Source organism: Thunnus albacares, chromosome 18 (assembly GCF_914725855.1).
Source record: "Thunnus albacares chromosome 18, fThuAlb1.1, whole genome shotgun sequence".
NCBI classification, from domain to species: Eukaryota; Metazoa; Chordata; class Actinopteri; order Scombriformes; family Scombridae; genus Thunnus; species Thunnus albacares.
Window position 1 is genome coordinate 11160307 of NC_058123.1, and position 16323 is coordinate 11176629.

Below are 16323 nucleotides of genomic sequence, written 5' to 3' on the forward strand. Positions count from 1 at the left end.
AGGATTACATATCATCTCTAATTTTATTGACCCTCCCCCTTATTTTCCCCAAAACTCTCTCCATCATTCTGTGTTTTATCTCTTTTTTCTTCGTCAATCTGTTCTCTTTCACCCCTCTTGTATTCCCTTTGCTCTTTGCCCAAGTTGTTTCTCAAGTTCAATTTCTTCAGTAAGGCCCTTATCACAGAACTCTGAGTAATACTTATCGCTGAACTGGAACAAAATAGTGCTATCTGGAGATACTACAGTGCCAATGTGTTCTCAAGAAACATTGTGGAGGTTCATTCACAGCTGGTTTCACTGATTAGCAGTGAGTGAATTACTGTAACTGATCTCATATGAGCTTGATAAGATCATTACTGTAGAGCAGGACCAGGTACAGACATGTGGGAAAGAGTCGAGACGTGTAGTGTTGCAACAGGTTGGAGAGAAGCAAACAGAAAAATAACAACTGGAATAACTGAAACAGAGAAACGGAGCGAGAGGGACAGAGCCATTAACCACACTCTAATAGCATTTAACGAGGTTTTCACAATGTGTTCCCTGACAGTTTTAGCAAGGAGCCACAGATGCTTGGTTTCGGTGTATTTACAGGCTGGGTATGTGGATACTCTGGCGGGCAGTTTATGGTTAACAGCTAGAGTAGTAAAGGCAAGGATCCTCATTACAGCAGCAGCTGTGCACTCCCCCTCACTTAGTTTTACAGGTAAATTTGTTTGGTTTTTCTCGCTTTAGTTGATGTTGTGGAGAAGACTGAAATGACTTCTTTGTAATAATAAACGTTCTCAAGTGCAGGATCTTTCTTGGCCAGGCCTCTCTTAAACTAAGCAATTAAACAACAACAAAGAATTATAAGGACCACAGGATCAGTGATACCAGTTTGTGAACACATACATCTTGTCAACCACCTTCATCTGTATATTGTGAACAGAGAAATCTGTCTTAAGCGTTTAATGACAAAGCTTAAATACCCATAAAACCCCCAAACAAGAAACTGAATAAGAAACCTTCCTTTCAAGCACAGCATTATTATGCAACAGTGAGGTGCAGAGAACGTGAGATACGTGGATGTGAATATATACTAAGCGAGAGTATATACATAACATATCAAGTCCCACTTGTATGCATATCTGCATGATGTGACTAAACTTCGACAAACGTTAACCCTGAGCTAAAGGGAAATCTGTGATTAATATAGCTTATTGAAAGAATGCACTGTAATGTCATTCCTTTGAAGAACGGTTTGGTGTCAATGTACTGTAGCCCTTTTCAGACATTGAGTTTGTGACATTGCTGGCTAATTTTATCTGTAAAGTGATGGCTTGTTGCTCCTTACTGCATGTTGGCTGTAAGAACTGAAAAGTACTGATATAAAGGAAGAAGAGTGTCGGCTGTTCTATCACAGCTAGCATCAGTGATTGATTTTAAAAGTTATTTTAGTGCTAAAATTGAAGTTATTGAACATCCTGAGTGAGAGAGATGTTTGCTGCGCTTCTTAGAGTTACGTTTATTTTCTCATAATTTCATCATTTAATATTATTATACGGTAAGTTCTGCTACCTTTTTTCTAATGTCTGACTGTACATAAAATGATGAAGATGGTGTTAAACTGGGACTATACTCAGAATTTCATCCAGGCAGTTGGCATGAATGGAAATTGAAAGTATGGAGAGGAAGAGAAAGTGTTATTACTGTAATTGTAGTCGTATATGTTGTTTTTGGCTCGCATCATGAAAGAAAAATATATTTTTTAAAGACTGATTAGGACTGAGAAACATTTCCTCAATGACATAAAATGGGCTCATTCACAGTGTGAGTTCTCTGTGCATAAGAGACGAGACGTAAGTGATAAATTAAATACAGTGCTTTTAATAAGGAGAATAAGACATGTAATTAATTTCTCTGTGTATTTAACCTTGTGCTGCTGGAGCCTTTTCAGACTTGTGTCATGTTTGAAGTTTTACAGAAATGTTGTTTGGTCTAACTTACTAACATTGGCATTGTGACGTTTACATAAAATGACTTGAGCACTTATTCAGACCAACATTACACTTTGTTAAATTGCCATCACAGTTATATAACAAGGTGCGTGTTTGAGAGGGGCTTGTGTTTTAAATAGCCTCTGTGAGATGAGGAGGAGGAACTGTATGATGGATGTTTGGCCTCTCGATAACCTCAGCTGATGACACTCACCACTTTCCTTCGCTGTTCTCAAACTGCTGCACAGTGTAGCCAAACATGTCTTCCAGTGGGCCGTTGAATGACAATCCATTCTTCTGGTCCACGTTGAAGGACAACACGCACGCCAGCAGCACTGCAGGGACGAAGGGAAAGAAAAAGGTTAGATAGAATGCCGCAGGCAGGATAAGGTTGTTGTATGGAGCCATACTGGTTGCTGTGCTGGTTGGAGTAGGATTCGTTTAAATAATCTGACTGGTGAATAAATAATCAAATCCTGGAATGAGAGAGTTGTGTAATAATTTTCTCACATAAAAATGGCATGTAGAAGCTCAGCATTAGCAAACATTCTTAATAAATATTTATAAAATATGATGCAACCCGGAAAATAAGCAAAATAAACAGATCTAGTAATAAAATAACTTATTGTAATAAATAAATAATAGACATTTTGGTAATTTAGCCACAAAAATGATGTTTCGTGATATACTGTATATAGAGATGGTATACTGAGATGAGGGATAAACTGTGTGAACCATATCTACTCTGTATACACACACACACACATACACACACATACAGGGTCATTCTGGAGGACACTGGAGGAATTTCAAACATCAATGTGAAGCACTTTGGTCAGAGTCTAGTCTGACCTGCAGGACAATGACTTCTTCTCTGCAGTCTGCACAGTCTGCGTCCGTCTGTCACTGAGCTGAGTATATCACAGAGGCTCTATATAAATCCATCCATGTCTCATTGTGCCTTTGCCACAATGACGCTCTTTATATCTTCAGTGCCAGGGAATTCCTCTGATATAATTTATTCAATTCCTGGACTTGTGAGGGAGTGTAGAGGAGTAGCAGAACAGTGGGATTTAAAGAGGAACGTGCAGACACAGACCACATACATGGAGACACAAATAACTGGCAGCTATTTGTTCTTTTATGATGATGTTTTGTAGCTAATGTGTTTGACCTAATAGAGAACTATTATATGGAGTCTGGATTGTGCCACCAAAGTAATTATAGACTTTTCTGCCATGCAAGCAGCAGGACTCAGGGTATGAGGATGCTAATCGTTTGGTCAGCTGGTCTACAACTTTGGTCCAGACTGAAATATATCAACTAATATTGCATGGATTGTCTTGGAATTTGGTACAAAGATTCATGGCCCCCAGAGGATGAATCCTAATGATTTGGGTGATTCTCTGACTTTTTCTTTAGTGCTACCAGCAGGTTGAAGTTTTTGGATTGAAATGTATCAACAATTTTGTACAGACCTTCATGTTCCCTGCAGGATGAGTCATTAGAAATCTGGTGATAACCTTTTCATAAGGCGCCATCATCAGGCCAAAATTTCAACTTGTCCAATACTTTGATTTATGACCAAATACCAAGCACAAACCTAACAGCATTTCCATTAGCCTCAATTGTACCTTGTGGGGCCATATAGTCTTACTACTGTATATTATCATCAATGGGCAAGTGTAATATGAAACGGGTTGCTGTTAGCGATGAACCCACAGAGATTTATCACCCGACCGTGCAGCTTGATCTTCTCAGCTCTATACAGAATGTAAGCGTCTTTCAGCTCATTGTTTTTCCGACCTGCAAGTTTAATGTTTTTGTTCACTCTCACCACTCTCACTGCTTTCATCAACCTTGTTTCCAACCATAGCAGGCAGCTGTTTTCATGGAAAAAACTTTGATAAACCAGCTGTACGCCACCTGCCCAGCTCCAAACAGCAGACAGACAACGTCAGTACCTAGCTGGTGAGCATTTAGCAGGTAATGAGCCAGATAGTTCACTCACGAGTTGGTGGAGACCAAGACAGAGCTAAAATGAGAGTGAATATCGGACTTACATTTGTCAGATGGACAGAAACAAGTCCAAATAAATGCTGGTGCTGCTCCGTAACTGCTTGATGTGTACAGTACATAGGCAACTGTCTGCTAACACTTGCCACAACAATTATATGAGTTGATAATATGTCAATACGTGTCGATAACTTGTTCTGCCGCCCCCCAAGTGACCAAAAAATTGATAAAGCTGCTTTAAAAATGAGCCAATATGGAGGTTTTGATGGACAGCGATGAAATGTTGAAGCAGGAAAACAAATTGGGAGGAATTGGCAGACACATAAGCAAACTGTGTTCCCATTTACTTTACTTCTAAAATTTAAAATTATAATCCTTCTTAAAATTCATTTTGAGATTCTATAATAACATTCAATCTTCTTCTTTCTGACTTTATTTTTTCACCTTGAGTTTTGCACATCTTTCAAATTGTTATGGCTGTATGTGTTGCCTGTGCTTTTTGTCCTTTTCCTCTCCTGTCTACTGCTCCGCCCAGGTCTCCTCCACATAATCAGTCCACAATAAGATGCACCAGGCCCAGGGAGGAAGGATTAAAAGCTCCAGGTTCCTGTTGCAGAGAGAGGCTTCTTGTTTGTGTACTGCTGCTCTTGCTGCCTCTCAGCCTGGGATTTTATTTTATTTAGTATTTCTGTATTTTGATTGTTTTTATAGTATGTATTTAGTGTCTTGGTTGTTTTGTATGTTTTTGTTAATAAATCCCATGGTTTGGGTATTTCAAAAGGTGTTAGGGTTTTACTTTGGGTAAATAGTGGAGTGTTGTTTGCCCCATAGGGCCAGCTAAGGGTGGGACAAAATATAAACTGAATTAACCAATTTATTTATAAATTAAACATAGAAAAAGTCTGTAATTATTCACATTGCACACTTAAGACTATACGACCAGACTGTGCCACTAAAATCACGAAAGGTTGAATATCTAGTGTGTTCTTCTGTGCATGTTACAGTAATAGGACATGCCTGGTAGAAGAAAATACAGGAAGATATATAGCAGCAGGATTAGTGCATGTATGTAGTCCATATTTCAAGGAGGCTTAGATGCATAAATTACATAATTAGGTCTTTTACAGCCCCTCTCACTGCTTTCTTTTAAACAGAGGAGTTATAAAAAGCATACTGCTGCCAGTCATCTTCCAGTCATGTTTCGATGTTGATCGCATAGATTTCATATACGATTACACTTTTTACATTCCCCTCGGGTAAAGCAAGAAAGGCTGAGAAACAGAGAGAGAGAACCAGACCTGCACAGTCATATACAGGAATCCCAGCCAAGAAATATTATCCCCTCTGTTCCTCCCTTGTTCCTTTCTGTACTTCCTCTATTACCCCCTGTCCATCCCACAGAGAAGCTCCATTTCCTGTTCCTATTAGCCTGATTATAGACATCCCCTCAAATACACAGGTACACGCACATACATGCACACATGCACACATACACACACAGCTAATTTAGCTGATTTTAGCTGATTGGCTTCGGGCCAACCAGGCCTTTTCCATTTATCACAGTCTGGGCTCAAGTACAGTTCACAGTCACACTGGAACGTCCTCTGTCTATTGGCAGACACCTCTTTTGTGTATACCAATCTAATTTTGCTGTATTTGGTGTCTCCTGGCTCCGCTCTGCTCAAATCAAAACCAGCGAGTTATGTAACTGGCTATTTTTGTGAGCTGGGCTAACATCTGCCCTGGAAAACCAATAAGTGGACTTGTCCCTTTGTGGATGGAAATGGCCTCATGAGCCTCTGAGGTATTTGCATATAAAGTTGTCCATCACTGTCTTGAGTGCTCATATTGTACTCTATTACATATAGTGAGCCGAGCAGAAGGAGACTGAGCTTTTAGCTATGCTATATCCGTTTGTCAGTTCACCACTTCAGTCGGGACTGAAATATCTCAACAACTATTGGCTGGATTGCCATGAAATTCTCTCTACATTCATTTTGCCCGCCGGATGAACTGTGATAACTCTGGTGATCCCTTCACTTTTCATCTAGCGTCATTTTGTATTAATTGTCACTTTGGTTTAATACTCTACTTAGTTTGTATTTAGTTCTAATTATGTTAGCATGCTAACATGCTAAACTAGGATGTAAACATGGTAAACAGTATCCCTGCTTAACATCAGCAGGTTAGCATTGTAATTGTGCACGTTAGCATGCTGAGGTTAGCATTTAGCTCAAAGTGCCACTGTGCAGCCTCACAGAGCTGCTAGCATGGCTGTAGACTCCTTTTTTTGTAATTTTTTTTTTTTTATTAGGTAGGATAGTAAAGAGAGATGACAGGAAATGAGGTATGACATGCAACAAAGGTCCACTGCCAGAATTGAACCACAGACATCACAGTTACATGGCACATGCCTTAACCAGTAGGCTACCAGGGCACACCTGCTGCAGGGTCTTAGTGGGCATTCAGACTTAAATCAGCCTTGTATTAAAACAATGCAAGGGGTTGCATTGGTGGTGGTGTGGTGCTTCAAGTACCTGTGTGACAGGGAAATACAGTCCAGTTTCAGTCATAGGTCAATGACTGTGAAGGCTTATCAGACACTAAAACACTGCACGGAAGTTTATAATACTCTGCTGCATAAATATAGCCATTTCCTGAAGTACCTTGCTGGATGATGTCACATGATGTCATTGTTTATCAGAAAAAAAAATCTCTTTCACCAGAAATTTCTACCCTAAATTGGGTCAAATATCACAGCCTTTAGACTCCACTGACTCTGTTTTCAGTCAAGCTCTCTGTGGTCCTGATTGATCCTGGCAGTCTCTCAGCCACACTAACCCACAATAAAACCCTGCTGACCTCTCGGCCACAGTTATCAAAACCAAAACGACTCCATTTCAGCATTTAACAGTCGTGCAAGACATCAAGCCAAGTAGCAAAAGTCAGGTCTGGTTGATACAGCGAAAGCAGAAAGCAGCACAGATCAGCACCTGTTGGCCTGTGAGACATCAAACCGGCAGTAAAAATTACCCCAAGTCAGCACCTGTAGGCTTCAAAGTCACATTCAGCCACAATAAAAACACATACCTGATGAGCACCTGCCCATCTGTAACATAGCTAACCATCTATAATCGGCTTTAAAGCTTAACGCAAATCAGCACCTGTGGGCAACAAAGTCATTAAACAACCCTGAAACTAAACCTTAATCAGTTATAGTAAGAAACAAGTTTCAATTGTAAAGCTAATCCAATACAGACACTGAAAAGAAATCCTCTACAATTAACATAAGCAAACATCTGTAGCTCAGAAACTGGATAATGTTAATGTTAAAGAATGAGCTAATGTTTTTTATGATGGACTGGTGTTTGACCCTTCAAAGGAATAAAGCTAAAAGGGCTTTGGGTGGGACCTGGAGCTTTTCTTCACCATGTGCTGGCATTTAACAACACACACTACTGGCAAGGGAAAGCAGCTTCATATTCTGGCATAGCCGAGGGCAGCCTAGGGCCATGGTGAAGTTATGAAGCTGAAATGTTTCCAGATTTCCTCTTTTGTTCTTTTATCTTTATCTGTTTTTCTCCTCTTCTGCCTCTTCTTTCTCATCTTTTCCCTCTGACTTTCCCATATTCCACCTCTGACTGTCTATTTTTTTGGCCTGTTCTTTGTTATCTTCTTGTCTCGTGCTCCAACAGTATCCACACTTTCCTCTCCGATCACTCTGGTTATCAAAAACTGAAATCCTGACAGATTTTTAGCTCTGCTGACTTATACGGTATGTGGATCTGCAACGGACACAGAAGGGCGTGAATGTTTGCATGTTTGTACGGAGACAGCAACACAAGAGGCCGAATTCCACTGAGTTTTGTGATAACAGCTCCAGGCAGGGGGAGATGCAGATAAATAAAGCAAGCCAAAAACAGCATGATTAGAAACATGACTTTAGGTACTTTCAGATTGTGAGTGCTTGCTTTCTTTGCTGCTGCCGTCAGAGCTTATGACAGTTCAACTTTTTCAATTTGCCGCCACAGCTTGCTTCGGACCATGGCACCCACAGAAACAACGAGGGGAAACACATTGGGAAACAATACAGGAGCTGATTTTACTGATATGCAAGTGTCCTGACTCACACACCTCTTGAAAATGACTATTTTCAGTATTGATTGGTCTATAAAATGTTTAAAAATTGTGAGAAAAATGCCATTTACAATTTCTCTAAGCCCACGGTGATGTCTTCATATGCTTGTTTTTTCTGAAAAACAGCTCAAAACTGAAAGATACTCAATTTACTGATATATATGAAAAGGAAAAGCAGCAAATCATCTCATTTTAGAAGCTGAAACCAGATTTTTTTCTTGAAAAATGACTGAAACTATTATGAAAATAGTTGCAGATTAATTTTCTGTCAACAGACTGACTGATTAATCTACTAATTGTTGCAGCAACATCAGCAACATCAGCTTCAAAGTCTGACAATCCCATCTGAAACAATAAAGACTGAAAACTCAAAATTGACAAACTGACTTTGTCATCCCTTGAGCCATGCCCCAGCATGGCTAAAAATCATCTCCATCAACCCTGCTTGTCATTTAATCTGCTTCCTCTCCTCCGTCATTCATTAATTCATTCCCGCTCTGTCCCTCAAGAACATCATCCATCTCTCTACTATTTCTTCCTTTCATTCATCATTGTCCATCCTTCCCGTCTTCCGCCCATTCCAGCATCTCCCTTTGTGCATCTTCTCATTCATTGACTGAACATGTCTGCTCGCCGGCGCTGCGGTGTCGGATTCCACTCTCTGGAACTTCCAGATGTATTCTCTGGAGCTCTACTTCCTTCACTGGTGCAGAAAACATGTAGGCTTGCAAGCTGCGACCCTGGCATGACATCATCCCCCCCGATGATTGTCAAAGCTTTCACCCCCCCCCCCCCCCAAAAAAAATTCTCTCTCTATAATGAAGGGGTGGCTGACACTCTCCTAACCATATCCGCCTAAGTGACACATACACACACACACACGCTGCTAAAACTGCTGATCACAACAGTTTTAACATATAAGAAGCAGATGGGATGAGAGGGGGCTTCTGGGATAGATCAAACACCTCTGGAGGAACTAAAAACATATACACACACCCATGGGTCAAAGAATGACCTTCCTCCAGAATCAATAAGCAACATGCAGAAAGAATGATGCGTGTTATGGGAGAAGCAGTGAGAGAAAATACTATAATCATGCACTTGTGGATAAACTCCATATTCTTAAATCACCGCAGGTTTATTTTGCAAAGTCAATGAAAACAAATAGAAACTTTGAGAAGAAATACAAATGAGGAACCAATGAACAAGGAAAAAATTAGTGCAGACTGTCCTCACTTATCCAGCGGAAAAAGATGACAAATTCACTCAAAGCTACGTAAGTATATGCAACAAATCAACATAATAATAACTACATGGCTCATTTTGAATAACATGCTTTGAATACTAAACAACAGACACTGTGATACTCTAATTATAGTTTCATAGTGCAATTTATTACCACCGTCTTTAGTGTGTCTTTAAATTGTCAAGTGACAATAAGGCTTTTTAGCTAGATTCTCACTTAACAGACCAGCACATTTATCTGCATCATCCATTGCACATTATATCGCTAAAATTTAATTAGTGGTAGAGATACATGGATAGAGCGCGTCTAGCTTACTGCCTGCTGTTTAGGTAGATTGATACCATTAGTTTATAGGAAAAACAAGTGAGAATTAGTCTAATTTTAGTTTCAAGATCACCGTGTGTTATATTTGTCATGGGCATCATTTCCAGAGAACGACTGCTCTCGCCATTTGAAGTGTGAACCATAAAATGAAGCTCTGAGAACAGAAAAAAACACACATCTTAGTTAAGTTCCTCATAGCAGCAGATTATTCTTTTGCCAGTCACGTGATGTTTTGTGAATAAATAAAATACAGAACAACAAGTGAGAATTAGTCTAATTTTAGTTTCAAGATCACCGTATGTTATATTTGTCATGGGCATCATTTCCAGAGAACGACTGCTCTCGCCATTTGAAGTGTGAACCACAAAATGAAGCTCTGAGAACAGAAAAAAACACACATCTTAGTTAAGTTCCTCATAGCAGCAGATTATTCTTTTGTTATGTGATGTTTTGTGAATAAATAAAATACAGAACAAAAAAAGAAAGAAAGCTATAAAGAAGAGAATCAATTATATGACTACAATCTCAATGTACACTATCATTTAAGGGCACCCCAGCAATTTAGTATTGCTCTTCTATAAAGTTAGCGATACGCTGAGTTTTAGAGCCTCGTATGGATCAAGTCCCCAAAACACTGCATCCTACACTTCCCATAATGCACCTCAACAGCATATTTCGTTAGCGTCCTAAACGCCCACTTCATTTCAACCTCACACCTCCAGTTTATAACGCAGGAGATAATGCAACCCCGATGACATCATTGCTTTAGAAAGCTACTCCAGAGCAACAAAAGACACCAGATACAGCTGTTTTCACTTGCTGAGTAGTATTCCTTGTGACATATAAACTTAACTTCATGTGTAAAATCGGTGGAGTACCCCTTTAGAGAGACTGCACAGAGCTTACATGGTACTGTAACATCTTAAAACAAACACAGTACGAATACGTTTGAAGATTTCATGCTAATATTATGTGACTGAGTTTTACTGTTGACTGACACGCAGATTTATGTGTGTCAGACAGTCATACAGTATTACAGATTCTTTGAACACTTTGAACAACGCTGTGCACAATGCATGACTGTTTCCCAACAAGTCCTCCGAATTTAGCAACAAAATACGTCGTTGCACGCAATCCAGAACAACATATAGCAGCGTTTTTTTGATCTGCCGCCCCTATCGGCAGGGCAACATGTGCCAAAATCGTTACATGTTTGAAAACTAAATATATTTCATGACGTGACGATGCTATGATTAAAGTCTGCTTAGGTTCCGGCACAAAAACCACTTGGTTAGGTTTAGGAAAAGATCATGGTTCGGGTTAAAATAAGCACTTTGTTATGGTTAGGAAAATGTCGTGGTTTGGGTTAAAATGACTACTTCCTTAAGGTTACGAGACCTCTGTTGTCATGGTTACAATAACGTTTACCAACACATGGTTAGGGTAAGGGGACGACTGTCGTCATGGTTTAAAAAAAACAGTGTTGACCCGCGGTTGGAAACGGGAACCAACAGCAATCTCCCGTCTGAAAATCAGTTACTGAATATTTATTTTAAAATTTCTAGATCCAATCTCTCATCCATTCTTCAGAAGCATCCATTTCCTTCAGTGTGGTTCTTTTAGCATCTGGATATCTCTAAAACGTAATTTTTCCAATTCTAAAATCATGAATTTGAAACACACTGTACATGGCTAATAAAGAAATAGATATATAGGATGAAAATAAATTAACTAGTGTTAGCATTTTTCGAAAAGATCATTTTTCAGAGGTGAAAAACTCCAGCTTAGTGGGGTTTGAAACTCATAGAAAAGAGAAAAAGAATTTTTTTTTTCAACATATCCACTTTAGTGTGGACATGGCCTCAGCGGGAGTCAATCCCACGCCCGTCAACATACCCGCCCACCCCCCGTCAAACACGCAGATGTGTTCACAAAGGGTCACAACTCCTCTTGATGTTTTGTTTCTCCACTGTTATTTCAGGGCTACTCAAGAACAGTAAAGACAAACTGCACAGGAGACAAAAACACCCACTCTGAAGATAAACTAGCAAAAAAAAAAAAAAAAAAAAAAAATCCAACCCAAAAACTTAAGAAATAAGGTCAATCAGGGACGCTGGAATAATACTGGACTGTAATGATGTGATGACAGAAATAACTTTCACATCACTTCAGTTTCTTCCCAAACCATTAAAGTATTTCTCACATCCAAAGACCAAAAATCCCCTGAGGCAATTAGGAATTTGTCACATGAACTTGTTCCCCCGCAGCTATCAAATATATTTCCTCTCTGCCGCTGACATCACGCTGCTCTCTTCACATGCACGACACTGAGTGCGTGTATTTTTATATTTATATTTACATTTTATTATTATCATGTATTTTCTCAGAGACTCAAACTGTCTAGCCTCAAGATCAGGAATCCTGGCTTCACAGACTTCAGACCGCTATATTTACAGCAAAAATGACCTTGTAATAACAATAAAACTGCACATACTGAATGAAAATCACACTTAAAGATTGTGATTTTCTACCAAAATGATATAGACTGAGAAAATGTCAATATGCAAGAGAGTTGTATTCATACTGTGGCATGTGAAATGCACAAAATATTTCTCTTCTTCTTGCAGGCATGTGGCCAAAAGTAAACGATTCGATGCCACATCAGAATATTTTCAGCCCACTGCTTGAGGGGAAAAAATTCAACCATCAACTATAAATGTCAAGTCTGGTGTCTAACTAGTCATAACTAACTGAAGTGATTACTGTGAAATGACTGTTTGTGTTACTGTGTTTCTCAGATGGGGGAGATAGAAGGGGGAGATTGGCACAAAAAGTAAAAGAGAGGAGCGGGAGGGTTAATGGGTTTTGGGATGGGGGGAAAGGGAAGAACGAAGTTTTACTTAGATATAACCTTTTCTGTCATGTTGCTGGACCTGTTCAGGAAAGGAACAGTACTTTATATATTTGATATCAGTTGTATATGTTTACATACCTGTATATACACATATATATATATATATATATGCACTTCATGTCTGTTTTCTCTAATTCTAATGTGGCACATGCAATGTTTCCATTTCTGTCCATCCCCCAGAAAAGAAACCAGCCAATAAAAACTAGAGAAAAAGAGATGCAGTAGACAAATGTGCAACCAGTGATATCAGGGATAAATGTTTTTGCTCCCAATACCCAATATGAGTCATTTAATATTGATTATCTGCTGATAATCCATAAAGTCCAGATCAATATTATATTTTCTTACATCTGTAGGAAACTCTGCTCTGCTGTAAATATTCCTGTCAGCTTGTTTCGTCAACTAAGATGCTGTACCCAAATGTGACTCACTGATACCATTATATGTATTATAATGGTAGAAGAAGAAGAATCGGCCTCATCATGTAGTTATGTGCTGACCACCTACCTAAATATTCTGCTCTCATTCTAAACTATCTTACCGACAGCACACTGACAGTGAAACATTACAAACTCCCAGAGGTTCAGAAATTTTAGTGTGGGAGAGTAGCATCATGAGCACCCTGGCCGTTCGTGTTGGCCTCCTGTTGGAGAGGTTAATGTGAACACGTTGCCCCAGGCAGACGCCACAGCTCCACTGCTCCCTGTATGATGCCAGTTTGATGGATGGCTCTGGCCCGCCGCTGGCCTACGAGAGAGACAGGGCGGGAGGAGCTCGATGGGTCTGGTGCACAGATGCAGCGTTGCTCTGGCTGCAAACACACACACACACACACACACACACATAAACACATACATCCAGGATCTGAGGCTATCAGCACTTAGCAGGTACTGAGAGCCCTTGAGGACTACAAGTATGTGTGTGTGTGTGTGTGCGTGTGTGTGTGTGTGTGTGTGTGTGTGTGTGTGTGAGTGTCAGTATTTGTTATGTTTCTTCTGGCAGGACGTTCTGGGGTCTTGGTTGGCACACATCAGCAAAAACAAGGAAATTATTCTGAAGGCCTAAATCCTGTTTTACAAATATTTCAGTTCACAGTCCACGCCCATATAAAACAAAACACTTCCTTTGATTTAAAAAAAACAATGCAGACACTAGGACACTGCAGGAGACAAATTATTTTCATTTAAATGCAGCACAGTATTATAACTACAGTGATTCTGTCCAGAAAAACAACAGCGCTAGTTGTTTGTTACACTTTTAAAACAACTCATCTTTTATGTTTTCCACACAAGCAACTTCTTTCAGTCAATAGCTGGATTTCTATCCAACTGTAGCACAGATTTTAACCAAATTTCCAGAAAATCAAAAAGAAAATTCTCAATAATAATAATCTACTGGCGCTTAGTGAATACTTGGAACTGGGTTGTCGAGATAACTTTATTGCTATATTTTGAGATTTTTTCAAATTTTTCTGCATTCACACTCAGGTTTTCTTATTATATGCAAATTGAAAGTGCAAATAAAATTAGGTGGATGGAAATGCACCTAATAACGACCGTTGTCTCTCAGTAACAAGAAGTAAGTAGCATGACTTTGTTAAACGTACACAAAAAAAGTCTTGAGTAAAAGATCGGCAGTCTCCGACCAACAGTTACTGTTGGTTCCTTTTAACAATGAGTAAGCAAACAACAATGAATAAACATAAGCAATGTTTCCATTAACTAAAAGACAAAGTAAAAAAATACGAAATACGAAATACAAAATACATTTTACAAGTTCTAATCCTGTTCTTCTGTGTTCATAGTTCAGTTATCTTTTGTTACATGCCAAGTATATGTTATTCATTCAAAACTTTATGTAGATAGGGTAGGCCATTGACAGCAAGCTTTCTTTTACAAGGATATACAAATACAAATATAAAATATAAGGAACAATAAAAGCAATATATAAAAGCAATAAAACATATAATATGAAAACATATTAAGGCAATATATGCACTTAAAAGTTAAAGCTCAAATAAAACACACGCATTCACACTGCCCTATGTCAGCTAAAAGAGATTTAAAATGATTAAAATGAATTACTAATTTTACTCTCTTCTGCAAGTTGTTCCACTTGCGTGGAGCGTAATATTTAAAAGCCAGTTTCCAAATCTCAGTACTAACATGTTGATTTTCAAGGACCACATAGTCTTGGGACGTAGCACAGTGTGAAATTGAACTATAGTTAATAAGACACATAAGGTACCCAGAAAGTTTGCCAGGGAGAACTTTGCATATAAAAAGGATGCAGTGCATTTCTCTTCTCACTGCCAATGACTGACACCCAACTTTCTGATATTGAGTGCAATGATGAGCTCTAAAGCCATCCCCTGTTATGAACCTCAGAGCAATAAACTACGCCGAGAAGTTTAAGAGTAGAAGCAGGAGAGTGCATATAAATGACATCACCATAGTCCATAATGGATAAAAAGGTCGACTGAACAATTTGATTTCTATAATTCTGGGTAATAAATGCCTTATTTCTATAAAAGAATGCCAGTGTTGCCTTTAAAGACTTAGTCATTTCATCAATTAGTTTTTTATAAAATCATTTCGAGTGTTTTTATATCAAAATCCCTCCATTTTCTCTTCCTGTAAAATGTTAAAATATTTTTGATCTCATACTTGGAGGCGTATTATTTGGGGCAGCCAGCAGACCTCACCCGTCATAAAAACTTCACTTGACCATTATCTAGCTAGTCATAATACTTAGCAGAGTAATATCACAGTAGGAGGATGGTGCTTGGATCTCAGTTGGCAAAAAGTTTCCAAAGAATGTGACTGAGGTCAATTTTATTCATTTCTCTCTCACTCGTCTCCTTCTGATCTCACAACCCAAGTAAGGGAGGTGTGGATGGAGGCCAACAGTCTTCCACAGCTACATATATCTCCACAGCTTTGTATTACTCTGGATTTGCTAAACCAGGCCCACTTTTGAGTGATCCAATCAAATCTGAGGGATTTGATCGAACCTCTCTCGTAACTCTACCCCTTCACTCAGCAATATATGTCACATTACAGAGGCTAATGATGCTTTCACTTTGACTTTAACCGAGTAGTTTTAGTTGATTACATTTAATCTTACCTCAACCACAGAAGAAGCAGAAAATGCTCATATGAATGGGAACAGTTGTACAGGGTATGTCATTCTGAGAGACACAGACAAAAAAACTATTTATGCACAAAAACTTGCTGACCGCTGTAAAGTCATATGAAGAAATTACTAACCCTGTTTTCTGTTTGAAAAACAGAAACGGTGGTTGTCTGTTCTCTTTAACCCTTCAACCTTTCACTCTTCTTCTTGTTTTTGCTCAAACTGGAGATAATGTAATCTCCTCCCACCACATAATATCTGAAATGGACTTCCCCTTTGACTCCCTATCGTCTCGCCAGCAGCTTTCCTACCCAGACAACCTCTTTTACACTTTCCTCTTTTGCACCCATGCCCTACTACCGCCTCCTCCTCCTCCTCCTCCTCCTCCTTCTCCTCCCTCTGTGCCCCTGATGATTCACAACAACTGTGCAATGCTGCATGACTGAAAAATACATCAGCACACACAAACTATCTGTTGACATGGCACAGTGTGGCTGATTGAAGAGATAGGTGTAAATCCCTTAGAATAACTGATGACCTGTGCTTGTCTATGCAGAAATGTGGAACTTCAT

At 39.2% G+C, this 16323-nt stretch overlaps 1 protein-coding gene across 1 annotated transcript in view; it reads right to left on the reverse strand.

Annotated features, from left to right (window-relative positions):
- itga1 (integrin, alpha 1) overlaps nt 1-16323 on the reverse strand; it is a 55398-nt gene that overhangs the window by 28369 nt on the left and 10706 nt on the right. The window contains exon 2 of the mRNA XM_044333888.1: nt 2194-2314. Within this exon, the coding sequence (XP_044189823.1) occupies nt 2194-2314 (121 nt within the window). The remainder of the gene's footprint in view (nt 1-2193; nt 2315-16323) is intronic.